The sequence below is a fragment of the Canis lupus genome, chromosome 27 (genome assembly GCF_048164855.1).
Source record: "Canis lupus baileyi chromosome 27, mCanLup2.hap1, whole genome shotgun sequence".
In the NCBI taxonomy this organism is placed as follows: Eukaryota; Metazoa; Chordata; class Mammalia; order Carnivora; family Canidae; genus Canis; species Canis lupus.
In genome coordinates, this window is record NC_132864.1 from 24,282,352 (window position 1) to 24,307,538 (window position 25,187).

General features: G+C 47.5%; 1 protein-coding gene across 5 annotated transcripts in view; it reads right to left on the reverse strand.

Moving 5' to 3' along the window:
- Window positions 1-2,812: 2,812 nt before the first annotated feature.
- The window catches only part of ACACB (acetyl-CoA carboxylase beta), a 131,335-nt gene continuing 108,960 nt past the window's right edge, over window positions 2,813-25,187 (reverse strand). For all 5 annotated transcript variants that reach the window (XM_072802917.1, XM_072802918.1, XM_072802919.1 and 2 more), the window contains 16 exons: window positions 24,476-24,598; window positions 24,103-24,372; window positions 22,458-22,555; window positions 21,124-21,244; window positions 16,705-16,815; window positions 15,685-15,828; window positions 14,944-15,064; window positions 13,333-13,429; window positions 11,519-11,615; window positions 10,860-10,995; window positions 9,822-9,999; window positions 7,821-7,933; window positions 6,114-6,268; window positions 5,292-5,462; window positions 5,053-5,189; window positions 2,813-4,434 (listed from right to left, as the gene is read on the reverse strand). In XM_072802917.1, coding sequence (XP_072659018.1) covers window positions 4,308-4,434; window positions 5,053-5,189; window positions 5,292-5,462; window positions 6,114-6,268; window positions 7,821-7,933; window positions 9,822-9,999; window positions 10,860-10,995; window positions 11,519-11,615; window positions 13,333-13,429; window positions 14,944-15,064; window positions 15,685-15,828; window positions 16,705-16,815; window positions 21,124-21,244; window positions 22,458-22,555; window positions 24,103-24,372; window positions 24,476-24,598 — 2,199 coding nt within the window. In that variant the 3' untranslated portion in view covers window positions 2,813-4,307. The remainder of the gene's footprint in view (window positions 4,435-5,052; window positions 5,190-5,291; window positions 5,463-6,113; window positions 6,269-7,820; window positions 7,934-9,821; window positions 10,000-10,859; window positions 10,996-11,518; window positions 11,616-13,332; window positions 13,430-14,943; window positions 15,065-15,684; window positions 15,829-16,704; window positions 16,816-21,123; window positions 21,245-22,457; window positions 22,556-24,102; window positions 24,373-24,475; window positions 24,599-25,187) is intronic.

A 25,187-nucleotide genomic window follows, 5' to 3' on the forward strand; every position in this document is an offset into this window, starting at 1 on the left:
TCTTACCACAATAAAAAAAAAAAAAAGAAGAAGAAAAGAAAAATCCTAGACTCTTGGCCTGTGTTTCCTGTGCCCGAAGCTGCTCAGTGATACACATGGGTCAGAATATCATAAGATACAGCTCACCATTGAAAGTGGCCTTTCCCCTCACCTTCCAGAAGGAGACCACCTCTCTGCCGATAAGACTGCTCTCCAAAATCCCTCTTCTGCTCTGTAGCCAGAGGGATTTAGGGATCCCTAGGTATATATTTCATTTTTTAAAATATTTTATTTATTCATGAAAGACACAGAGAGAGAGAGAGAGAGAGGCAGAGACATAGGCAGAGGGAGAAGCAGGCTCCCCACAGGGAGCCTGATGCGGGACTGGATCCCAGGACCCCAGGATCATGACCTGAGCCAAAGGCAGATGTTCAACTACTGAGCTACCCAGGCACCCCTATATTTCATTTTCAAACCCACATTTCATATATCATGCAAAAGGAGTAGCACAGAATGGGCAGCCTGGGTAGCTCAGCGGTTTAGCGCTGCCTTCAGCCCAGGGTGTGATCCTGGAGACCCAGGAGCTCCCTGCATGGAGCCTGCTTCTCCCTCTGCCTGTGTCTCTGCCTTTCTGTGTGTGTGTGTGTGTCTCATGAATAAAAAATAAAATAAAAAAAAAGAGTAGCACAGAAGCTGTGGAATCACAGGGAAACAGGGAATGGGCTCCCAAACTACAGGATGGTGGTCAGGGAAAACACTGTCTGTAGGAAGCACCATTTGAATTGGGTTTTGAGGGATGAGTAAGAGTCAGCTGGGCAAAGGCCAAAAGGGAAGGAGCATTTCTCTCAGGAGAAACAGTCTGTGCTCACCTGAAAGTGAACCGCAGGGCATTGTGGGGGTAACCTACTGACAGAGAGTCTTGGTGTGGCTCCAGGCATCGTCTGTGTGGGCAAGAAAACAGGTTTGCCCACACTAGCTGAGTACCCAGGAGCCTTTCCTGTGCCTGGTGGTCATCTGGGACCCTTGCTGTGGTCTTGTGGTCCCTTCTCTGTTAAGTTCCTCTCACAGTGACCCTGAAAGGGGCACCTAGCACTGAAAGAAATAGGACACCAAAATACAACAGACCCTGGGCATTCATGGATTTAACACTGCTTGACTCGTTGTGATGGGAGGGTTCCCTATGGTTACCCATCTGAAATTTCTACCTTTGGGGACTCAGGCTATCAGCTCCCGTGACCGTGAGTGGGTTGTCTTGCCCATGGCTGTCCCCCCTGACATAGTGCTTGGCACATAGCATATGCTCAATAAATAGTTGATGAAAATGATTGGCACAGACAGGCCCATGTACCGGGAGACATCCTCCCTGGCCACACGGCTGGCTGCCTCACCTCAACACACCTCTGTTGTTTTTTTTTTGTTTTTTTTGTTTTTTTTAATTTTTTTTTTAAATTTTATTTATGATAGTCACAGAATGAGAGAGAGAGAGGCAGAGACACAGGCAGAGGGAGAAGCAGGCTCCATGCAGGGAGCCTGATGTGGGACTCGATCCCGGGACACAGGATCACGCCCTGAGCCAAAGGCAGACGCTCAACCGCTGAGCCACCCAGGTGTCCCACCTCTGTTGTTCTCAACGCACCCTTGCAGGCAGGTTTGCTCAGGACGTGGTTTAAAGAGAAAAAAAAAAAATGCATTTGAAATGCAAAAATAACCCTAGTGAAGTATCCTAAAGATGCGACTTACTCTGCAATGTGTCCAAATAAGAAAATGGACTGATAGATCTAGAGAAGGATGGACAGACAAAGAGGTGGTAAGCAAGGACAAACATAAGAAAGTGTCAAGGGTAGCAGCATGTACTGGATGATAGGGGGTCTGTGGGAGAGAATGACTTTTTTTGGCATTTGGAGGTTTTTCATAATAAAGTGGCAGGGGGAAAATGGGTTAAAAGGCCACTTGACTTTAAAGAGCTGGAGAATATAGTGGGAAAGGCAAACCAAGGCAGAAGTTGGGATGCCAAGTTTGGCAGCACCCCACTTTCATGACGCAGACAAGCTGTACGTGCAAGGACAGGGGTCTTGTTCAAGTGGTTTGGGCAGGGGAGCTCTAGATTCTGCTGATCTGGAGGGAGAGACTTCAGTGAATGTGGAGCTGGCCCCCAGCCAAGGCCTGGCCTAGGAGTGCCAGGGTCTTGATGGGGATCTGAATAAAGATGTTGGTTGGAGAAGAGTGCAGACACATCTAGATGGTGTCCTCCTGTTTCAGGATATTTAACCTTTGCAAAGGTTCAGGATTTCTGGGCAAGCAAAAAGCCCAGCAAGGTTGGGTCTGACTCAGCCCGAGTGCCTGGCCCCAACTCTTACCAGCTATGTGGTCTTGGGCAAGTCTGTTCATCTTGGAGCTAGAGTTTTCTTGGCTATCAAAGTGAGGATAGAGTGTAGCTTGCACTTCAGGGGTTCTGAGGATCCTATGGGATGAAGTCAGGGCACCACACGTAGCCAGGCGCCATCACTCTGAGCATCCGGGTTGGAGCCAGGCTGCCCACAGAGGCCTCTGTCCAGGCTCGTCAGGGAAAGGACTTTCAGCTGATTGCCACTCTGCGGACCTCAGTATCATCCGCCGGCTGACAGTATCATGTACCCATTTGTGAAATCAAGCCGAAATGACTAAGTCCACCTGTGGCCCTCTGGGAAAGAAACTCCTCTCAGAGCTCTGTGTTCCTCAGATAGGGGCTTGTTCAAGATCTCAGCCGACGGAGGAGGCTAGTGGGCTCCGGGGAAATCACCCAGCGAGGTGGCCTTCATTTTCTGGTCCAGATAATAAGTCAAGGCCAAAGTGCTTCCTTTAAAAAATACTTTATTCCACACATCTCCTGGTAGGCTCGCTCCCACCCCTACCATTTCTGGGTAGCAGCTAGTTATCGACTTATCTTTCCCTCCAAAGCCAAGGGCACCTCTTGCACAGGGCAACATTCAGGTCCCCAGGCAGCATAGATTTCTGCTCCCACCAACTGGTCTCAGGATGGGACAATCAACCATTCATCTTCTTCCCACCCCTCACTGCCCCTGTGACACCGTCCTCTGCCAGGACTGTCACTGGCTGACAGCCAAACTATTTTTTTTTTTCAACTCAGGCATCCCCAAGTGTCCTGGCTTGTGGGGGCTTCCCTGGGCATCCTCGCCAGCCTCTGAACTGGCCAGGCATGACATTTGGTGTCCTCAGACAAACTGCCCATCCCAGTAGTAGGAGGTGGCTAATTGGCCCCATTACTGGCACCCGAGGACCGAGGGATGGGGCCAGAAGGAGAGCAGACCCTGACACTGGGAAGCCTTCAGAGCCCAGTGCTGGTGGGCATGTTACAGAGGTCTCCCTGAGCAAATCAGTGGGGCCCTTGTGGCTAAGTCCCTAACAGCTCTGCCCCTTTGGGCAGGATCCCCCCCATAGACATCAGGGCACCAGGTGAGGAAGTGACAGCAGACAAGCCTCCCCAAGGAGCGTAGTGGTAATCATAGCAGTGACCCTCACCAGACAGCTAGGCTGTGAGCCTGGTGATGGTGTCCCTGCTGCCTCTATACTCCCAACCTGGCCACAGGGTGCATGCAGGGGGAGGGAAGGGGTAGGCGGAGGGCGAGGAGCCACATGGAAGCTGTTTTCCAAGGTCCTGAAATTTATGGTCAGACCATTCTGCTCATTTACCTTCCCTCTCTCAAAAAACAGAATCTCGAAGCATGGCCTACCAATGAGACATTCCTGGCCATCTAGGGAGCAATATATCATTTTCTTCTCTTAAAAAATCATTCATACCCTTTCCTGGGTGACTTGATGGTATCCAAGTAAGTATCGTTACAAAAATAGGGTTTGGTTTTTTTTTTTTTTTTTCTTGTCTCTGTCCTTCTTTCCTCAGCCCATTTATTCTGCTGAAATAGAGAAGATGCTTCCATCAAGAGTTGGTCTCAGAGTAAAAAAAAAAAAAAAACAACAGATTCCATGATCTGATACAAAACAAGCCTAAAAGAACACCTGTATCCCGCACACCAGGCACCAGAAAGCAAAAGGAAACTGGAGTCTTTGGGTTCACTTTGATTCAGTGACGCAGCAAAACATGTTGTTTCAAGAGACACTAGCACGAACTTCCCAGCAATGGAGAGGAAGCTATTTCTGTTTGGAAGGGGACACTCCTGAGCCTTTTATTGAGACAAGAGTGAGTGGGAGGCCAGCAGCCCTGCAGAAATGCCCAGAATTCTTTTTTTAAAGCAAACCCCCAAGGCTTGCGGTAGGCGGGTCAACATGGTTTCTCTTGCCTGTGGTCCTGCAAGTGGCCTGGTGGGCAGGGGTCAGGTGGAGGCGGGACTGTCCATGGTAGACAGGAGGTGAATGACTTGGGCTCGCTCGGCTGGGCTGATGTGCTGGCTCATGTACACTATGCAGTCCACGGCCACTTCAGGATTGTCTTGAACCAGGCTGCGGGGGAGGGCAGAGAAGGGCTGGGGTCATTCCCGCCACTTAGGTCGGGACAGTCCCCAGAATTCCTGTGCAGGGCCATGTCATGTTCCTGGGTGAGTGACAGACAATCCAGAGCTTCCAAACCTCTTCATGCTGTGGTCACCATGGGGGAGTCGGTCCCACATGGCAGGAGAGAAGACCACCCAGGGATGAGAACGCCTCAAAGGACAGTGGACTCAATCAGCCTCCAGCCATGTGACTGGACAGCCAGCATGTCCTCTGCACCTCAGGTTCATTCCCCAAATAGGATCCCACATGATCAAGTACCTACCTCATAGGGAAGCCCATTGGAATGGGGTGAGCAAATCCTTTGGGAAGGCTAATACCAAATGGGAGCCAGCAGCCTACAGCCTAGCAGTTGAGAACTTGGGTTCTCATGAATGTACACTGGCTGTGACCTTGGAGGGGGTCTCTCTATCATATTCCAGCCAGGAATACAGCTCTGAGCTGCGGACCTCAGCCCAAGGCCCGGAGACCATGCAGCCACTCTGGAGTCAGGCAGATGGAGGTAAATCCTGGCTTCAGCACTTGCCAAGAAGTCCAAGGGATGTGCTGGTGGGCAGGGTGGCCACTCACCGTCTGATGGCCTTGAGGACAGAGTCTCGCTTCAAGCACCTGATGTTCTCATGGATGGTGGAACGCAGGCTGTTCCCCGTCTGCCAGTGTTGTTCCAGCCACTGTACCACCATCTGGTTGTTGTCCCACAGGTAGGCCTGGGGAAGGGAGGAGAGGCTGCCTCAGAGAGGGACCCCACCACCGAGCAGGCTAGCCTCTGGCCCCTCACACCCCCATCCCCCTCTCCACCCTGGGCTCACCTTGACGGCCCCCTCCGTCTCCACAAACCACCGGCGCAGCATGGACTGGACGTGCACGTGGCTCAGCTCACTGCTGACCTGCAGGATTTCCTGCTTGACCTGGTCCTCCAGCAGGAGGCGGCGCAGACGCCAGTACAGGAAGGTGCGTGCAGTCTTCCACTCCAGGATGTCCTGCAGACAATCCTCAGGCCTGAGCCCTCCGAGAAGGAGGGAGGAGATGCAGGGCCCCATGTGGGGCTGGGCCCTGCACCGGGCACAGGCTCTGTGATCATTCCTACTTTATAGACCAGGCAGCTGGGGCTTGTAGGAGGTGAAGGAACCTGCCAGGGGTCGGGGGTAGGGGGCAGAGCCGAGATCCCACCAGAATGCTATGCTGGCTGACCAGAGGCACAGAGGGCTTAGGCTGGCTGTGGGTGGGGGGACAGGGAGCACCACACACAGGGTGGTAGGTGACTGTAGGACATCCTCATGGGGGCAGGACAATGGGGTGGGGCTTGTTAGGGTTGGTAGTGGGTGAGTACAGGTCTCATCTGGGTTCCATCAGTCCCAAATCTGGCCCAGCAGTTATAGACACATACAGAGGTCAGAGGTCAGACTGATGGTCCCCAAACCTGGCTGCCTGTTGGAATCTCCTGGGGCTTTGAAACCATAGTGTGCCGGGCTCTTATCCTTTGATACTCTGATTTAATTGGTCTGGAGAACCACCGGGGCCCTGGGATTTTTTGTTTTTTTAATAGCTCCACAGGTGCTTCTAATGTGTAGCATTCCCACCCAGATCCCCTCCTTTGGAAACCATGTGGCCCCACAGTGGCAGGCTCTTACAAAGATGGCACCCTTCTCCAGCATGCAGATGGGCTTGTCATGGAGGCTGGCGAACTGCACCGCCACCTGGTGGTAGATGGGCAGCAGCAGGTCCTCCCTGGCCTTCAGCTGGCCCTCCAGGTCCTTGCGATCCTTGTCGGAGAGCTCAGACATTCCTGAGGGCAAGGGCACAAACCATGGTTGGTGGCATAGACCTGTGCTTTAATCCCAACCATACCCCAAATCGAAATCAAGCTGCTCCTGCGATCCCAGAAATGCACTCATGATGGTAAGACAGTACTCAGCATGCAACCGTGAACGTCCACCGCCACCCCCCACCGTTTTCAGAAAGCACCACTATCCTTATGGGATACAATCAGTTACTATTTCTAATACATGTTGCAAAGTATACTGAGGGGAAATTATAAGCAACTCTGCCAATTTCACACCTTAGATGAAATAGACAAATCCTTTGAAATATACAAATCAGGGAAGCTCTGCCAAGAGGAAACAGATAACCTGAATAGTCCTATATATAATAAAGGGGGATTTGTAACCAGAAACCTCCTATCAGGGATACCTGGGTGGCTCAATGGCTGAGCATCTGCCTTTGGCTCAGTTTGTGATCCCAGGGTCCTGGGATCGAATCCTGCATTAGGCTCCCTACAGGGAGTCTGCTTCTCCCTCTACCTATGTTTCTGCCTCTCTCTCTGTGTCTCTCATGAATAAATAAATAAAATCTTAAAAAAAGAGAAATCTATCAAAGATTTAAAGAAATAATGCCAATTCAAACTCAGAAAACAGGAGAGTACACTTCCTAACTCATCAGCATTACTCTGATACCAAACCAAAGAAATCACACACATCTCTTGTAAAGAGCACAGTTATAAAGATATTGCCACCCAGTATGGACTTTTTTTTTTTTTTTTTTTAAGAGAGAGAGCACACAAGTGGGAGTAAGGGGGGAGGGAGAGGAGAGAGACAACGTCAAGCAGGTGTCACGGTCAGAGCAGAACATGATGTGGGGCTTGATCTCATGACCCTGAGATCATGACTTGAGCTGAAATCAAGAGTCAGACGCTGAACTGCCCGAGCCACCCAGGCACCCCCCATATGGACTTTTAAGAGAATTATATCTAAGGTTGCAAGTGAAACAAAGCTATCAGCTCAAACAAAACTGGTAAAATATTTTAACTGGATGGAAAATTCTAAAGGGATGTTTTGCCGTGAAAATTCTGATCTTCTTCATCAGCCCCAAATACTTCCATTTTTATATTGTGTGTGTGTTGAGAAATAAATACACTAAGGCATTAAAGAGGTTTTTTTTTTGTTTTTTTTTTTAAGGCATTGACTTTGCTATATGAAAACACTTTGAAAATATCTCACCAGGGATCTCTGGGTGGCACAGCGGTTTAGCGCCTGCCTTTGGCCCAGGGCGTGATCCTGGAGACCCGGGATCGAATCCCATGTCGGGCTCCAGGTGCATGGAGCCTGCTTCTCCCTCTGCCTATGTCTCTGTGCCGCCACCCCCCCCCCCCCGTGACTATCATAAATAAATAAATTAAAAAAAAAAACTTTATAAAAAAAAAAAAGAAAGACAATATCTCACCATTTTTTTAGCTGTGTTTTGGTACATTTCACTGTTTTCACCATACTAGAAACCTCCAATGGTGGAGCAGGCTGGGCCTCTCTTGCCCTCTGAGAGATGATGCATTCTAACCCTCTTACCTAGCCCTTCCATGAGTTTCTTGCAAACTGGGTCGATCCTTCTCATAGTCTTTATCAGATCTTTCTTTCGGTACTTAATCTCCACTGTGCCCTCTGGCTCCAGAATATTTGCCCTGAAAAAAGAAGAGGGAAGGTCTATGAGATGTTCCCCAATAAATAGCCAGGAGATGTGGGGGTGCCGTCAGAAGAGCCAGGAAATCTGGGTATGAGTTCTTAGCTCTTTCATGGACTCACTTTGTGACCTCAGGCAAGTCAGAGGGGACTCTCTGGTCATCTGCTTCTATAGCCATAAAATGGGGGCTGAGCCAACTTCTTTAATTCAAGTTTTCTGAACCCTGGGAGGCTCCTTCAGCTCTGAGCACATATGACCTTCTCCAAAACAGCCTAGCCTTCCTGCTCTTCAGCCACAGTTCTTTGTGACTTTTCTAATGTCTGTTCTCCTCAGGCCACGATACTGTTGCTGATCTTCTTAAAGCTCACAGAGTCACAATGAAGGGGCCAGCATGATCTAGTATGAGCTGGCCTCCTATTTCAACCCTCTCACTCACCCCTCAGACTGCCCATCCCCATCCTCTTTTGATAGCTTGGAAGCCCTGAGGAATACTCTATGGAGCTTTGAGCTTCCTGGTGGCCAGAGTGAAAAGTTCATGATTGACCCCACTGGAAGCTGCCTGTGTCCTGAGTCTTCCTGGAGGCCTGACCTCAACAGCCCCCAGCGATGGTCTAGGTGCACTGAAGGCAGACAGGCGTGGCTCATTTGCACCACATCACAATGTCTACCATAATGCCTGGCATAGAGTTTGTACTCAATAAATCTTGAATGAAGGAATGCATGAATGTCACAGGAAGAGGAAGCCTCTATCTTGGGCAGAATTACTCCTGAGGTCTTTACGTCCTAGACAGCATGTAGCACAGAGTCTTCACTTTAAAGTCACTCAAACACTGTGTGGCAAGTATTACTGTCATTATTCTTTCTATAAACGCTCCTGGGATGAATTCCTCCCTAAATACCACCAAGGTTTTCTCTCTTCTGAAGAACTGATATCCTCTCACCCAAGTATCATTTCTATCATTGGTTCAGCCACTATTTTCCAACCACCCCCTAGCAGGTAGGCATGGTGCTAGGCCCTGGGTTATAAAATCAAATAAAGCACAGCCCCTACAGGAACTCATAGCTCTGGGAGAGAATCAGAGTCTAGTGAGAATTAGATAACTGTTGTATTTCCCTTTTTATCCTGGTGGTCAGGAAGCTCAGGTGCTTTCTGTCTTTCCTTATTTTTTTATTGCAAACTTCCTTGGGAAGCAGGTGAGTATAAGTCATGAAAGTACAAACAATAGTTCTGCTGCCTCTGGCTACAGCCACTAACTCTGAGACAATTTTTTTTAAGATTTATTTATTTATTTGAGAGAGAGAGAGAGAGAGAGAGAGAGAGCTCGCACAAGTGGATGGAGGGGTAAGAGGGAAAAAAAGAAACACATTCCGTGCTGAGCAGGGAGCCCAATATGGGGCTCAATCCCAGGATTCTGGGTTCAGGACCTGAGCCAAAGGCAGATGCTTAACTGCATGAGCTACCCAGGTGCCCCTCTTCTGCGAAAATCTACTTGAGCACTGGATGCTAGTTTCAGATTGGTAAAACTAGAGGCTCTCCATCCTTCAGAAACTCAGAATACCAGGTGCCTGGGTGGCTCAGTCAGTTAAGCGTCTGCCTTCAGCCTAGGTCATGATCTCAGGATCCTGGGATTGAGTCCCAAATGGGATGGGCTCCCTCTCAGTGGGGAGCCTGCTCCTCCCTCTCCCTGTACTCCTTCCCCCTACTCCTGCTCTCTCTCTTGCTCTCTCTCAAATAAATACAAAAAATCTTAAAGAAACAGAAAAAGGGGAAAGAGAAACTCAGAATGACCTTGCAATTCCTGGCCAGAGGCTCAAAGGTGATGGGGCCTCAGGACTAGGAGGTGAGAACAAGCAAAGGTTCAGCCAGGTGGAGGAAGTGATGCACCCACCTGCTCTCCTTGTCTGCATACGTTTCTATGCACAAGGGGTTGATGGAGGAGTCCACGACCACCCAGGAGCCCCCCCGGAGCTCTGCATAGGGTGGGATGTAGATCAGGACGGGCTGTTTGTACTGTCTGAGACTGTCTACAATGTAGGCTCCAAACTTCAGCATCTGGTCATACATGTCTGAAAAGCAAAGCAGTCACCTGGCAAGAAGGCTTCAGGCCCTAACATCTGTCCACACACCAAGTCCACAGCCCTCCTCATCCTTGGGAACCTGAGAAGGTGTGTTCAGCTGGGATGCTTGGTGGCACCACAGAAAGAGCACTGGGCTGGGAGTCAGGCGTGGGCCTAGGTTCAGATGTCACCCTGACTGTCCATGTGACCTCAGACACATCATTCTCCCTCCCTGGGCCTCAGGGTTCCCATCTGTAAAAGGAGGTTTAGTGCCCTCCTGGGGATTCCTTCCAGCTCTGACTCTGGGATGCCCTGGCCGGTGAGAGCACCCCCTCCTGATCCTGCCATTTCTAGCACACAGACACCTTACCCATGTCCTTGCCTCCTGCTCACACGCAGTATGACCCTTATTTTCTACCAAGATGTGGCCCTCCAAGTACCAGGCCCTTTACATGGTTATATTGCAATGATAAAATTGGCCATCATCACACCAAGAGCTAACTAACACCATGTACCAGTGATCAGCTCGTCAAATCCTGACCTCAGACCTCTTGGGTTGGTCATCACCTTAGTCCTTTCATGGGTGTAAAAGCTCCCAGGGCTGCCCTCCCTGCCCTGCCCCTCATGGCATAATCTCTGGCCAGTCACACTCAGACTCAATTCCTCATCTGTAAAATGGGAAGATGTTACCTGAACTGCTCCCATCCTCAGGACTGTGGAGGGGGGGGGGGGTCTCAGCTAAGAGGATGATGGGGCCATACAGAGTAGAACTGCAGCGCCCCCAGGAGGGGGCTTCCCCATCCTGGGTGCTGGTCGTGTCCCCCCACCCCATCTCTGCTCTGGGATATATAGAGGAGAGGCAGCCTTACCTTTCATGCCACCAGAGAACCCTCTCCAGTTGGCAAAGATAATCAGGGGCAACCTCTCTCGGTTGAAATCCTTGATGGCCTGGGCTGTCTTATAGGCCGAGTCTGGGAGCCACACCTGGCCTGCCTGCTGGATTATCTGGAACACAGAGCGACCTGGATCAGACTCCCCTGGGTAAGATGGGGACAGTTGCCTGAGCCACACCCTAGAGGGCAGGCAGTCTGGTCTGTGTTGGTACCCACACCAGAGTCAGTGCTCACAGGGAGGGCCCGAAGCTCGTTTGCTAGGGGCCCTGCCTGTTTCTCACACTGCAGCCCTCAGAGTTTCCTTTTGCTTCATTTTCAGGCTCAAAAGGATGCCAAGCCAGTCCGGGCCATGTTGAGTCCTATGACCTACCCTCCGCCTCCTGAGCTCCTCTCAGTCTGTGCCACGGCACACCTTAGAAGCAGTGACAGGGACCGAGGCGGAAGTCAGGAAGGATTCCCCAGGGATGTGTCACTCTCTGAAGAAGATAGGGTGGGACATTTATGCATCCCACAGAAACGGTGCTGGAGAAATGCACCCTCAGGTCCCAGGGCTCCCCAAGGCTCTGGCATGTGACCACCCAGGACCCACTCTTATTGGCTAAGCCACAGCAGTCCCAAATTCCCAGCCCCCTCACCTTCGCCTCTGAATCCAGATTGGCAGGGTCCGCAGGCACCACCACCTCCACGGTCCGCGTCTCCACGGCGATCACTCCAACAGGGATCCCCCCTAGCCTGCAAGGCCCAGCATGAGTAAGCCAGCCTGGATAAGCCAGGTGACACCCCCCCCCCATGGATTCAGAGGTAGATGAGTCCACCCAGCCCAAGCTGACACTCTGTGGGCATCCTGGATACATGGGCACTCATGGCGGGGATGGGGGCATGTGGAGGAGACCACGGTTTTTACTCTGACAGGTTATTTCATTGGAAGGCAAAGAAGCTGCTCTTAGCAAAGCAGTAAGAGCTGCCTCATGAACTGGCGGGCTAGAGCGCTGCTATTGGTGCCCTTCTTGGGACAACGGCCGCTATGGTGATGGGGATGGTCAGGCCAGGGCAGGGACTGGAGCAGCGCTGTCCACTAGAACTTTCTGTGATGCTGAGCACTTGAATTGTGGCAACAGAGGAAGAGGATCTGTTTTCCTCTTTCAATTCATTTTATGTTTTAATGACCATACTTGGCCAGCGGCTACCATGTGGGACGGGGGAGGTGTAGGCACCAAGGCATGTTTGGAAAGGGATATTGAGCTGGAAAGAGCTTCCATTCAGGGGATTCCATGACATCAGGGACTGTCACCACTTGCTACCAGTGGCCCTCTGCCGGGTGCATCCCTGGGTTACTCTTGTTTACGCTCTCAATGACCCTATGAGGCAGGAGGAAGGAAAGCCTTTAAGTAAATGAAGAACTTCCACATGGAAGGGGGAGCAGATCTCGTTTTAGGTTTTAAAAAAATGTTTTAAAATAAAACACAGAGGAGTAGCTGTTAATTCTAGGCTTAGTATTTTAATACTTATTTATTGCCCAGGAGAGAAATAATAGCAACCACAAAGAGAGTACTAGCAACCACTACCACTTATGATTTTTTTTTTAATGATTTTTTTAAAATAGGTTCTATGCCTGGCATGGAGCCTAACACAGAACTCAAACTCACAACCCTGAGATCAAGAGCTGGATGCTTCCCCGACCGAGCCACTCAGGCCCCCGCATTCATGATATTGTAAGTGCTTAACATACATCATCACAAACAGTCCTCGGGGGGTAGGATTATCATCCCCATCTTGCAGATGAAGATGCAAAGGGTCAAAGAAGGTGAGTGACAGGGCTGGGCTTGACCTCAGATCTAATTCCAGAGCCAGAACGTGTAGCAACTACATCATACCAGGAATCTGAATGGTAAATTATAAGGACACTGTTTTGGGCTCCACATAGGGAAGGATCTTACAGGGAGTGGGACATGTCTAAAAAATGAGGACTACACCACTGATGAGTGAGCTGCTCAGCTCTGGAAGCATCCAAGCATTTAAGCCATCCACCAGCTGTGTAGACAAGGGGGTTCCTGACCATGGTCCTCCTGAAATGGAATTCATAGTTTGGAGTGTCTGTGCAGTTAGCTGGTGGGAGCACCAAGAGCTATCTTCTGATTCCCAAAGGGGGCCCATGGTCCCCTTGGCTAGGGAGCCCTGCCTCAGGGCTAGACACTAGGAGCGAGGGTGCTGACTCCCAAGAATAAGTTGGCTGAGATGCCTACTAAGGCCACAGAAAGATCTAGACTTTATGAAGAAAGTCATCATCCAGAAAACTATTCCCCAGATTTTTTGTATCAGAAAATCCTGAGGTCAAAAGGAAAGTGCTCTTGGGGGTCATCTGAGAGAAAAGGACTCATGGCCTAGTGTCTGGAAGTCCCAAAGCTGGGGGAGGCCAGGTGAGTGCAGCCCGCCCCATCCTCAAAATTACCTTGCTCGTCCTGTCACCACAGTCTGGGCCCAAGGTGCCATGATTTCCTTGAAACTGCCATAGTCAAAGAATCCACTCTGCCAGGATCCCTTCAGAGCTGTGGAGAAGAGGACAGAGGCCCAGGCCAAAGGGTTGGATTGGGTTGATGAGGATCCCCAGGGTCTGCCTGGTGGGACAGATAAACTGGCCTTTGACAGCCCAAACATCTGTTTCTCCTAAAAACCATACAGAACCCAATCCCATTAAAAAACAAAACACAATATTAAAAAACTAAAAAAACAAAAAAACCTGGCTGCAGAAAATATGCCAAGTCAGGAATCAGCTCACTTGGAACATCTAACTATATCAGCTCCCGTCAATGCCAAGCACATGAAGATCCTAATCTCAAGGATCAGCCCAGGAGGCAAAGAGAGTTGACAGGACACCTTCAAAAGGTGGGATTTGGGGAAGAGACCACCTGCCTCGGAAGCCTCATCTTCAATGTGCCGGCTGCAGCCTCACACTTAACTGGGCTGGGGACATCTTCAATTTCCAAAACAGGGAGAGAGACAGAGACTTGAGACAGAGACAGGGAAGAGACTGAAAAGAGGAGGGGAGTGGAGGAGGGAGGATGTGATGACGTCAGCTGCAGCCATCCCAGGAGAGGAAGCAGTGACAGGAATGCACACCACGTGTCCATCACGTGGTCTACACAAGGAGAAAGAAGCCAGGCGACATGAGGGTTGTAAGCTGCCAGGGAGGGAAGCTGCGTGCCTCAACGCAAAGCAACCTACGTCCTAGATGGAGACAATGGTCAGAAACCAGTTGGATATTTGATAATCAAGATGAAGCCAGGCCCCTCAGTGCTCACAGGCAAGGAAGCCCAAGAGAAACCTAAGAGTGGCAAGCCAGCCACGGGCCTTCCTGGGCCACAGCCCTGCCCCACCCCGCCCCAGCACCATCCTGTAGGGGATCCCCTATTCCGCACCTCACAGCTGGATTGGCTGGACAGGCCGTTCTCTAAAGGTGGCAGCATCTGAAATTCTAGACTGGGGATTATGGTCATGGGGGTAGCTCAGCTTTCCTGTGCTGTCCTGGCTGCCCAGAATGTAACTGTATACTGCCCAGAGACAAGCCAGCCCCTCTCAGAGAGAGGGACAGAGAGAACGTGTATGCACATGTGAGTGTGCACATCTCTATGTGTGTGAGCATGTAGAAGAGGCCAGGTCAACTGTCCTGGGTAAACCCACGGAGGGCTACTTTAGCAAGGGTTAGCCAAATAGAGGCAAAAAGAGGGAGAGAGGGGGAGTCGGAGGCTCTGAGGTCTGCATTTTTCACCTCTAACCATGGGGCAGTGTGGGGAGACAGGCCATGCCTCCTGTTGCACTTCCCCTCCATCTACCAGGCCCCAGAAATCGGAGGCTGTCTCCACCCCTTCTTGGTTAGCGGCTCAAGAAAAGCACAGAGGAAAAAAAAATCCCAATTCCTCCACTCTCACCACATCTGATCTCAGGTGTACTCCTCTGGGATCCACGACCAAGGATCAGTACTTCCACCCCGAGTGTTCCTTCATCCCAGATGCAGAAAAGAAACCCAAGAGCCAAGATTCAAGCAAAGCACTTTAGAACTTACTTGGGTGAGGCCTTCCTGCAAGCAGCCACCGGGGGTCATAGGGAGTCTTGGTTGGGAAGAATCCAACTTCTCTGTCAATGGGGTCCGTGGGCGTGATGATGGGGACTGGGCTGTGATTATCCTAGAAAAGGAAACCAACCCAGTCTCCGGTGCTTGTCGGTGATGCCTGCTATCTGTGTCTCTCCTCTGACCATGATTATGCCTGGTTACGTAGCAGAGCCCAGCCTAACTAGCCAGTCCTCACCAGTATAAGTAGCATTTGGTGAGGACCTGCCGAGACAGCCGGTTCTCATCATTGCACTGAATCACCATGGAAACACCCTGGGGTAGAGGCTCTTGTGATTCCCAATTCACAGATGAGGAAACTGAGGCTCAGAAAGATTAAGAGAATGTCCCAAGGTCTCACTGCTAGCAAGGAGGGAGCCAGGAATCAAATCCAGCCTGTCTGCAAAGCTCCAAGATTCTCTACTGTTCAGTGTTACCTCTTTTGATGAGAGGCAATGACACCCCTTTCCAAAGGATCAGCATTCCTTATAATGGCATTAAAAAAAAAAAAAAAAAAAAAAGCAAAGAACAGCCAGTACAGGGCTGGGTGTCCAAGAGGGAAGGAGGGAGGAGTAAAGGAAAATCGACCCCAGCTACAGTGAGGCACTCCCTGTTTCCCAAACGGCCATGTTACCCAGCAACTGAACCTGGTAACAGTCTTCCAGACCCAACGCTGCAGAGGGGGATATACTGCACCTTCGGCATGTAGGACAGCCAGTCCAGGATGGTATAAACGCCCTCGAAGTCATCTGGCACGGTGATGTGGGAGACACCATTGTAATGCATGATCTGCACGCCGCCCAGCTGGTTGTTGGAGGTGTAAACCTCTCTGCCCAGGACCTGCTTTGACACGGCGCCGTCAGCAAGGGCTCCCCGCGCTCAGGCCCCTTCCATCTGTTTGGAAATCATCTTCCTCGGTGGTCCTCCACCAGGGCTACACACTACAATTACCTGGGAGCTTTAAAAAATCCCGCTGCCCAGGCTGCACCCAGATCAATTACAGCAGAATCTTTGGGGCTGGGACGCAGCAGCTGTACTTTTTCCTTAAACTTCTAGGTAATTCCAATATGAAGCCCAGTTCTGAGAACCAGCGATCCTACCGATTACTTTGGTCTTCTCAAAAAAACGAAAACCTGCCTAGTGTTTCGGAGTTGGCAGGTTGGCAACGAGGCCTGAGAATCTGCATTCCTAACAAGTTCCTGGGATGCTGCTGGTTCAGGGACCAGACTTTGAGAATTTCACTGGGATTTTATCAGACATTGTATTATAGAGGCTTTATAGTCATGCGGGATATGTTTTAACATGGTGAAAACAGTAGAATACCAAACTCTACATTCACCAGGAGTCAGAATATGAGAAAGAAATACATCAAAATTTTAGTAGGAGCAAAATTACTTTTGAGAGGGTCTCTTTCCAGTTTTCTGCAATATGTAATGCCAAGTTAATCATTATTAAAAAATTTAAATGTCTGTATACAAGAGAGTGCTACCACAAAAGCCTATTTTTTAAAAAATGTTTTTGGCCCATAAGAAACCCAGATAAGTGCAAATTGGAAAAAAAAACCAGTTCCTACGCCAGTAGGAATGATACTGGTTTCATGCTGAGAAAAATCCCCCATCAGGGGACAGTGAGATGTTAAAATGAGCCCATGATCCTCCGCCCCTCAACTCCCCCACCCCCAACCCTGCCACCCTACCTAGGGTGGTCCTTGGTCACCTTGTTGAGAGCAGTTGCTCCTGTCAGGATGATGTGAGAATTTTCCACCTGGATCACTCGCTGGCCCAGCCTCACCAAGTAGGCCCCAATCCCCACAGCTCGGCAGGTCACCTGTGGAGAAAGGAGACCTGAATTCATGAAGCAGGCGTGCCACGCTCCCCACAGCAGGGGACAGGCCAGGAACCCACTGGGCACACATGGAAACTATAGCTTGGCTGCTGGCAACTTGACTGGTGACCAAACAGGACAAGGACAAGCCAGTTCTTTGATCTTACCTGACCATGGCTTCCAGAAAGAACGCGGTTAACTAAGAAGAGTGTTCTGAGGACAGACAGACATGGAATGTTCTGGTTCTTGCTTCATCCAACGCATAGCTGTTTTTTTTTTTTTTAAGGATTTATTTACTTATTCATTCATTCATTCATTCGAGAGAGAGAGAGAGTGAGCATAAGCAGGGGGAGCAGAAAGTAGAGGGAAAAGGAGAAGCAGACACCCCACTGAGTAAGGAGCCCCACGTGGGACTTGATTCCAGGACCCTGAGATCAAGACCTGAGCCAAAGACAGATGCTTAGCCCTAGGCACCCCCAAGGCATGGTTCTTATATGTTGCTCTTCTGAGCCATGGTAGCCTCTCACACAACCAGAGGATGTCTAGGAGCCAGTGCAAGACTGGTGAAATCTGAGTAAGGTCTATACCAAGGTCAAGGCACTGTGCCACAATGTCAATGTCCTGGTTTTGATAATGTACCATGGTTACATAGGATACTGTCATGGGGGAAGCTGAGTGAGGGGGCTGAGGACCTCTCTCTACTCTCCTGTAACTTCTGGTGAGTGGTACACTATTTCAAAATTATATATATATGATACATATAGTTATATATGATACCTATATAATTATATATGATTCAAATAAAACATTTTAGAATATATAAAAACATTTTATATAATATATAAAAAACATTTAGAATATATAAAAAGGTATGTATGTTTATAGATATTAAAATAAAAATGTTTTTGGAATATATAAAAATATGTATATAACATATAAAAAGAAAGATATACCTAAAGGTTTATTTTTTATTATGAAATTTATATAAATGATATCTAGAAAACAAGCCTAAGGAAGACAACCATGGCCAGCATTTTCCACCTCGGAAACTGAAAATCCAACACTGAATGTAAAGATAAAGTCTCAAATGACAGTCTACCATGAAAGGGTAGTAGTACTACTAGAAACAGCAAATATTTCTGAAAAGGCCAAGGAAGGGAGTGGGGAGATATTCCTTTAGTACCAATTAAAATCAGATAAAAATGCTCCTAAATCAGCACCTTTTTTAAAAAATTTAAATTCTAGTTAGTTAACATACAGTGCAATATTGGTTTCTGACGTAGAGTTCAGTGATTCATTACTTACATACAACGCCCAGTGCTCAACATAAATGTACCCTCCTTCATAATCATCACCCATGTAGCCCATCCCCGCCCACCTCCCTCCATCAACCCTGTTTGTTCTCTATCATTAAGAGCCTCTTATGGTTTGTTTCCCTCTCTCCTTTTTTTCTTTTCCCCTTCCCATATGTTCATCTGTTTTCTTTCTTAAATGACACGAATGAGATCATAAGGTATTTGTCTCTGACTTATTTTACTTAGCATAATATACTCTAGCTCCATCCACATCATTCCAAATGGCATGATTTCATTCTTTTTGTTGGCTGAGTAATATTCTACTGATAAATATACCAATCTTCTTTATCCATTCATCAGTTGATGGACATCTGGGCTCTTTCCATAGTTTGGCTATTGTTGATAATGCTGCTATACACATCAGGGTGCATGTGCCCCTTCAAATATGTATTTTTTGTACCTTTGAGTAAATACCCAATAGTGCGATTGCTGGATCATAGGGTAGTTCTACTTATAACTTTTTTTTTATAGACTTATTTATTTATTTATGATAGACATAGAGAGAGAGAGGCAGGCTCCGTGCCAGGAGCCCGACGTGGGACTCAATCCTGGGACTCCAGGATGGCGCCCTGGGCCAAAGGCAGGCGCTAAACCGCTGAGCCACCCAGGGATCCCCTACTTATAACTTTTTGAGGAACCTCCATACTGTTCTCAAGAGTGGCTGCACCAGTTTGCATTTCCACCAACAATGCAAAAGGGTTTCCCTTTCTCCACATCCTCACCAACACCTGTTGTTTCTTGTGTTGTTAATTTTAGACATTCTGACAAGTGTGAGGTGATATCTCATTATAGTTTTGTTATCAAAAATGCATATGCATTTCCCTAATGGTAAGTGATATTGAGGATCTTTTCTTATGTCTGTTGGCGATCTTGATGTCTTCTTTGGAAAATTGTCTATTCGTGTCTTCTGCCCATTTCTTTTTTTTTTTTTTAATTTTTTTAATTTTTATTTATTTATGATAGTCACAGAGAGAGAGAGAGAGAGAGAGGCAGAGACATAGGCAGAAGGAGAAGCAGGCTCCATGCACCGGGAGCCCGACGTGGGATTCGATCCCGGGTCTCCAGGATCGCGCCCTGGGCCAAAGGCAGGCGCCAAACCGCTGCGCCACCCAGGGATCCCTTCTGCCCATTTCTTATCTGGATTATTTGTTTTCTTTGGGTATTGAATTTGATAAGTTCTTTATAGATTTTGGATACCCTTTACCAGATAACATCATTTGCAAATATCTTCTCCCATTCTATAGGCTGCCTTTTAGTTTTGTTGATTGTTTTCTTCCTTTTGCAGAAGCTTTTTTTTTTTTTTTTTAAAGATTTATTTATTTATTTATTCAGAGAGAGCGAAAGAGAGGCAGAGACACAGGCAGAGAGAGAAGCAGGCTCCATGCAGGGAGCCCGACGTGGGACTCGATCCCGGGTCTCCAGGATCACACCCCGGGCTGCAGGCGGCGCTAAACCGCTGCGCCACTGGGGCTGCCCGCAGAAGCTTTTTATCTTGATTAAGTCCCAATAGTTCATTTTTCCTTTTGTGTCCATTGCCGCTGGTGACATGTCTAGTAAAAAGTTGCTACGGCCAATGTCAAAGAGGCTGCTACTGTGTTCCCCTCTAGGATTTTGATGGATTCCTGTCTCACATTAGGTCTTTCATCCATTTTGAATTTATTTTTGTGTACAGTATAAGGAAGTGGTCTAGTTTCATTCTTCTGCATGTTGCTGTCTAGTTTTCCCAATACCATTTGTTCAAGAGATAGTCTTTTTTCCATTGGATATTCTTTCCTGCTTTGTCAAAGATTAGTTGACCATACAGTTGTGGGTTCATTTCTGGGTTCTCTCTTCTGTTCCACTGATCACTGTGCCTGTTTTTGTGCCACTACCATGCTGTCTTGACAACTACAGCTTTATAATATAGCTTGAAATCTGGAATCATAATGCCTCCAATTTTTTTTTTTTTTTCAGAATTGCCTTGGCTATTCAGTGGTCTTTTGTGGTTCCATACAGATTTTGGGATTGTTTGTTCTAGTTCCGTGAAAAATGCTGGTGGTACTTTGATAGGGATTGCATTAACTATGTAGATTGCTTTGAGTAGTATAGACATTTTAACAATGTTTGTTCTTCCAATCCATAAGCATGGAATGCTTTTTCATTTCTTTGTGTCCTCTTTAATTTCTTTCATAAGCATTGTATAGTTTTCAGAGTATAGATCTTTAATCTCTTTAGTTAAGTTTATTCCTAGTTATCTTATTGTTTTGGTTACAATTGCAATTGGGATCCATTCCTTGATTTCTTTTTCTGCTGCTTCGTTATTAATGTAAATATTTATACCTTTTAAATAAGAAGAGATTTGACCATGACGCAAACACATCAACTATAAAAAGATATATTTCCAGATAGTTGTTAAAACTGTAAACCAGGTTTCAAGGATATTGAAGCATTGCCATTGATGTTGATGGGTGTTAATAATAGCATTATGATTCAGTAAAAAAGTAGTGCGTGTGGGAGTCTTTATCTAGTAAAGATCCACACTGGGGCATCCACAGATGGTAAGACAGGATAGAGGCCTTGCTTTAAAATATCTCCAAATAGGGGTGCTTGGGTGGTGCAGCCAGTTAAGTTTCTGACTCTTAGTTCTGGCACAGGTCATGATCTCACAGTCATGAGATCAACCCCCACATCTGGCTTGGTGCTTAGCGCAGAGTCTGCTTGAGTTTCTCTCTCCTTCTCCCTCTGCCCCTACTACCCCACTGCTTACTCTCTCTCTCTCTCAAATAAATAAATACATCTTTAAAAAATATATACCCCCAGATAGGAGAGCAGAGGGATTGAAGACACAGGAATGGCTACATGTTGGTAATCACTGGAGCTGCATGATGACCACATGAGGCTCTTTACTTCTGTGACAGTTTTTAAGATTTTATAAGAGAAAATTGAAAAGGAAAAGGAGAGAAAATAGGAGACTCACCAAGCTGATGGTGACAATTTCTTCGTAAGCCAGGGAGGACTCCCCCGCAATCATACCAGAGCCCCTGAGATTCTCCACGCCCACACCACTGTCCTTCCCGATGATATCCGTGATGACATACCTTCAGGAACCAAAAACAGGTTCAAGATTGAGCTCTAGCCCAGAAAAATTCAATGCTGATGCACTTCCTCAGGACCCAGGGCAGGAGGGACAAGCAAGGTGAGGGAATAGGAGGTGATAAAGCAGCCAGAGGTGAAGTGAAAGCAGGGGTCTAAGACACTCACAATTGGACCTGAAGTTTCTAGAAGGGCAAGTGCAGCATCAATAATCACCCTTCCAACCAAAAATGTCTGCCTATTTGGAGGCTGTCCTAATAAAATGTCACCCCTACCCTACATGCCTCCATAAACAATCTAGAATAGAGTTTGGTCTACAGAGAGATGGGGAAAGCTGCTTAATTCACAATCAATCAGTTGAGATTCAATGGCCAGAGAAGTGTGAGACACTGTGCAGCCTAACCCCCATTAAATGTTCTGACAAGGTCTGCAGTAAAGATGCTTGTTAGATCCCATTTTATTTTTTTAAGATTTTATTTATTTATTCATGAGAGACACAGAGAGAGAGAGGCAGAGACACACGCAGAGGGAGAAGCAGGCTCCATGCAGGGAGCCTGATGTGGGACTCGATCCTGGGACTCCAGGATCCTGCCCTGGGTCGAAGGCAGGCACTAAACTGCTGAGCCACCCAGGGATCCCCTAGATTCCATTTTAAACCCAGAGTTTCTCAACTTACTTGACTATGGAAACGGTTTTTCACCACCACCCCCACCACCCCAACATATCACCAACTAATATCCCAGAAAACCTAGCCTGGGAAATTCTGATTTTGTCAACTTAAAAAAAAAAAAAAAAAACCCACAACATTCCCTAGAAAAGAGAGCTGGTAGCTTTGGACCTCCTCACAGAGCAGATCCTCGCCCTGCCCACACCTAGCAGCTTGCCAAATCACTGCTGTGTCAGCTTCGCTAACTTGATCATAAATGTGAGCCTGCTGTTCCAGGGACGTCATGAGAATCCAGTCTAATTCTTCCTGTGTGTGGTACTATGTTTGTGAAAGCCACGACTCATTTAGGGGTGGCAAGGATGGGCTCACCCTGAAGAAAGCCTCAGGTGTCCTAGTCATCAGTGTCTGGAAGGCTCAGGGTCCCACTGTACAAACATCACCATCACATTTGAAAGTATCACCCATGAGCCCCGAGGCAAAGACAAGGACTTCCATTAGTAGCTGAAATGGACCACAGGCCAAATGAAGGAGCTATCAGATAAACTACTTACCTGGATTCTCCATCTTCCTCGATGTGTTTACAATGGACAGAGTTCAGGGAGCTGATTGTGGTGTAGTCTTTGGGGGTCAGGTACAAGTATTTAAATCCCTTAAAAAATATATATACATACTCCAGTGAGGTTATGAATCCAGTTCCCTGCATTAGACAGCCACTGTTTTTTTAAAAACTGTTAACACTGTAGGGGCGGATGTTAATAACAAGTTAACAATGTGTTAACAGCACAGTTAACGTGTCTGACGTTAATCCCATATTAATAATAGCTATAAACTGAAGGTCTGATTAGTGCCAAGCACTTTCTTTCCACTTATCCTTACCCACAACCTCCTGTTTTTCCTGCTCTAAATCAGTTCCCGAATCACCTTTTCATCCCCGTTTCCCTAAGGCATCTGTTCTTTTTCCCCCTTATTGCCAGCTCCTTCCACGAAATTTTATTATAAAGTTTATATGTGTATGTAGGCATATGTATATGTGCACATACGTGTGTGTGTGTGTGTGTACAAATGTATATATGCTTTTTACATGAAAAGAATGATTTCTGCTCCCTTTGGCAGGACAATATCACTACTTTGAGAATGCATGCTCTGGTTGCAAATAATAACTGTCCTCTGCATTTTCACATCACAAAATGTGTGCTTTTCTCTTGTGTGTTTTTATATTTTAAAAGATTTTATTCATTTATTTGAGAGAGAAAGAGCACAGGCAGGGGGAGCAGCAGGCAGAGGTTCAGGGAGAATCAGGCTCCCCACTGAGCAGGGAGCCTGATGTGGGACTGGATCCCAGGACCTTGGGATCATGACCTGAGCCGAAGGCAGATGCTTAATGGACTGAGCCACCCAAGTGCCCCCATTGTACATTTTATTGTGGCCAGTGTCTCTGCATCTCCCAGATGATTTCTAAGAATTCTCTGAGGCCGGGAACACATCTTATTCACCTTTGCATCCTCAGTGTATACTGCATCCAGGGGATGCTCAGTGTTTATAAACATCTCTTCATGAATGGATAAAGAAGATGTGGTCTATGTATACAATGGAATATTACTCAGCCATTAGAAACGACAAATACCCACCATTTGCTTCGACGTGGAGGGACCTGGAGGGTATTGTGCTGAATGAAATAAGTCAATCAGAAAAGGACAAACATTATATGGTCTCATTCATCTGGGGAATATAAAAATTAGTGAAAGGAAATAAAGGGAAAGGAGAAAATGAGTGAAAATATCAGTGAGGGTGACAAAACATGAGAGACACCTAACTCTGGGAAATGAACAAGGGGTAGTGGAAGGGGAAGTGGGTGAGGAGTTGGGGTGGCTGGGTGATAGGCACTGAGGGGGCATTGGCAGGATGAGCACTGGGTGTTATGCTATATGTTGGCAAATTGAACTCCAATAAAAATTTAAAAAAATTAAAAAATCTCTTCATTATTAATCTCCTAAAAAGGTACCTTTTTAGACATTTTTTCCCTAACTGCCACTCCCTCCCGTGAAATTTTTAAGACTGATATACTGTATGCCTTTTATGCACTGTACGGGTATCTGTGCTTGATATACAAAGAGCACTGAGATTCTTTCCAGCCTCTTGTGGGCACTGTCCCCTCCCAGGGGCGCATCACCCCACCATGCTGGCTCCGAGACGTACTTTGTGGGGGTCTCCTGGGTCCACCCAAGCCACTTGGAATATGTGCTTGATCTCCTCTGCAAGGCCAATACAGGCCCCACTGTTGGCTGCAAGGTAGATTTTGGGGATACCCTCTGCCCGGGCCATCTCCGACGCCCGCAAGTACAGGAGGTCTTCTCCCATGCCAAAGGATCCAATGCGGAATGTGATGTCATTGCTGATGACGATCACGTTCCGCCCTTCTGGATACTCTGGGGTCTTGAATCTCATTTTGAAGGCCACCATGCCCACCTGCCGAGAGGACAGATGCACAAGGAAAACCATTTATGTCTTCAGGGGTACATTTTTGGAAAGGGTGACTCCAGCCAGGGTCGGGGCTCTGGAGCATTCTTACCTCATTCCCTCCAGGGAGACGGTTCATCTCCACTAGCTGACCCTGAGGGTCCAGCACCAGCTCTGTGTAGGTCAGGATGTCTTTGGGGTATTTGTCCGGGGTGCCCCACAATTTAAAGAGAGCCTAGAGATGGGGAAAGAAAGAGAAAACCTGAAGTACCCATTTGGGAGGCACATTTTCTAGTTCTTTCTTTCTTTTTTAAAATCATGAACAATTCAAAGCACACAGAAAAACATGCAGGATAATAAATACCCAAGCACTTATCGTGTGGTTTTGTCAAATCATAATTTCTCCATCGTTGCTTTTGAATTTTTTAAAGGAATAAGAAAAATGCAACTGAAGCCCCTGGTGTACCCCTCCCTCCCCGACGCCTGATAAACCATTGTCCTGAATTTAGTGTCTACAAGTCCTGTGCATGTTTTTACATTTTTCATTATATATGCATACATTTTAAACATGTGGGGGTGCCTGGCTGGCTCAGTCAGAAAAACATGCAACTCCTGATCTCAGGGTTGTGGGTTCAAGCCCTAATGTAGGGTGTAGAGATTACTTAAAAATAAAATCTTAAAAAAATTAAGTCTAAATTATGTCTCTACACCTCACATGGGGCTTGAACCCACAACCCTGAGACCAACAGTCGTGTGTTCTTCCAATTGAGCCAGCCAGGTGCTCCTACAGAACTTAAACTTTAAATAAATGGTCTCGCACTGGA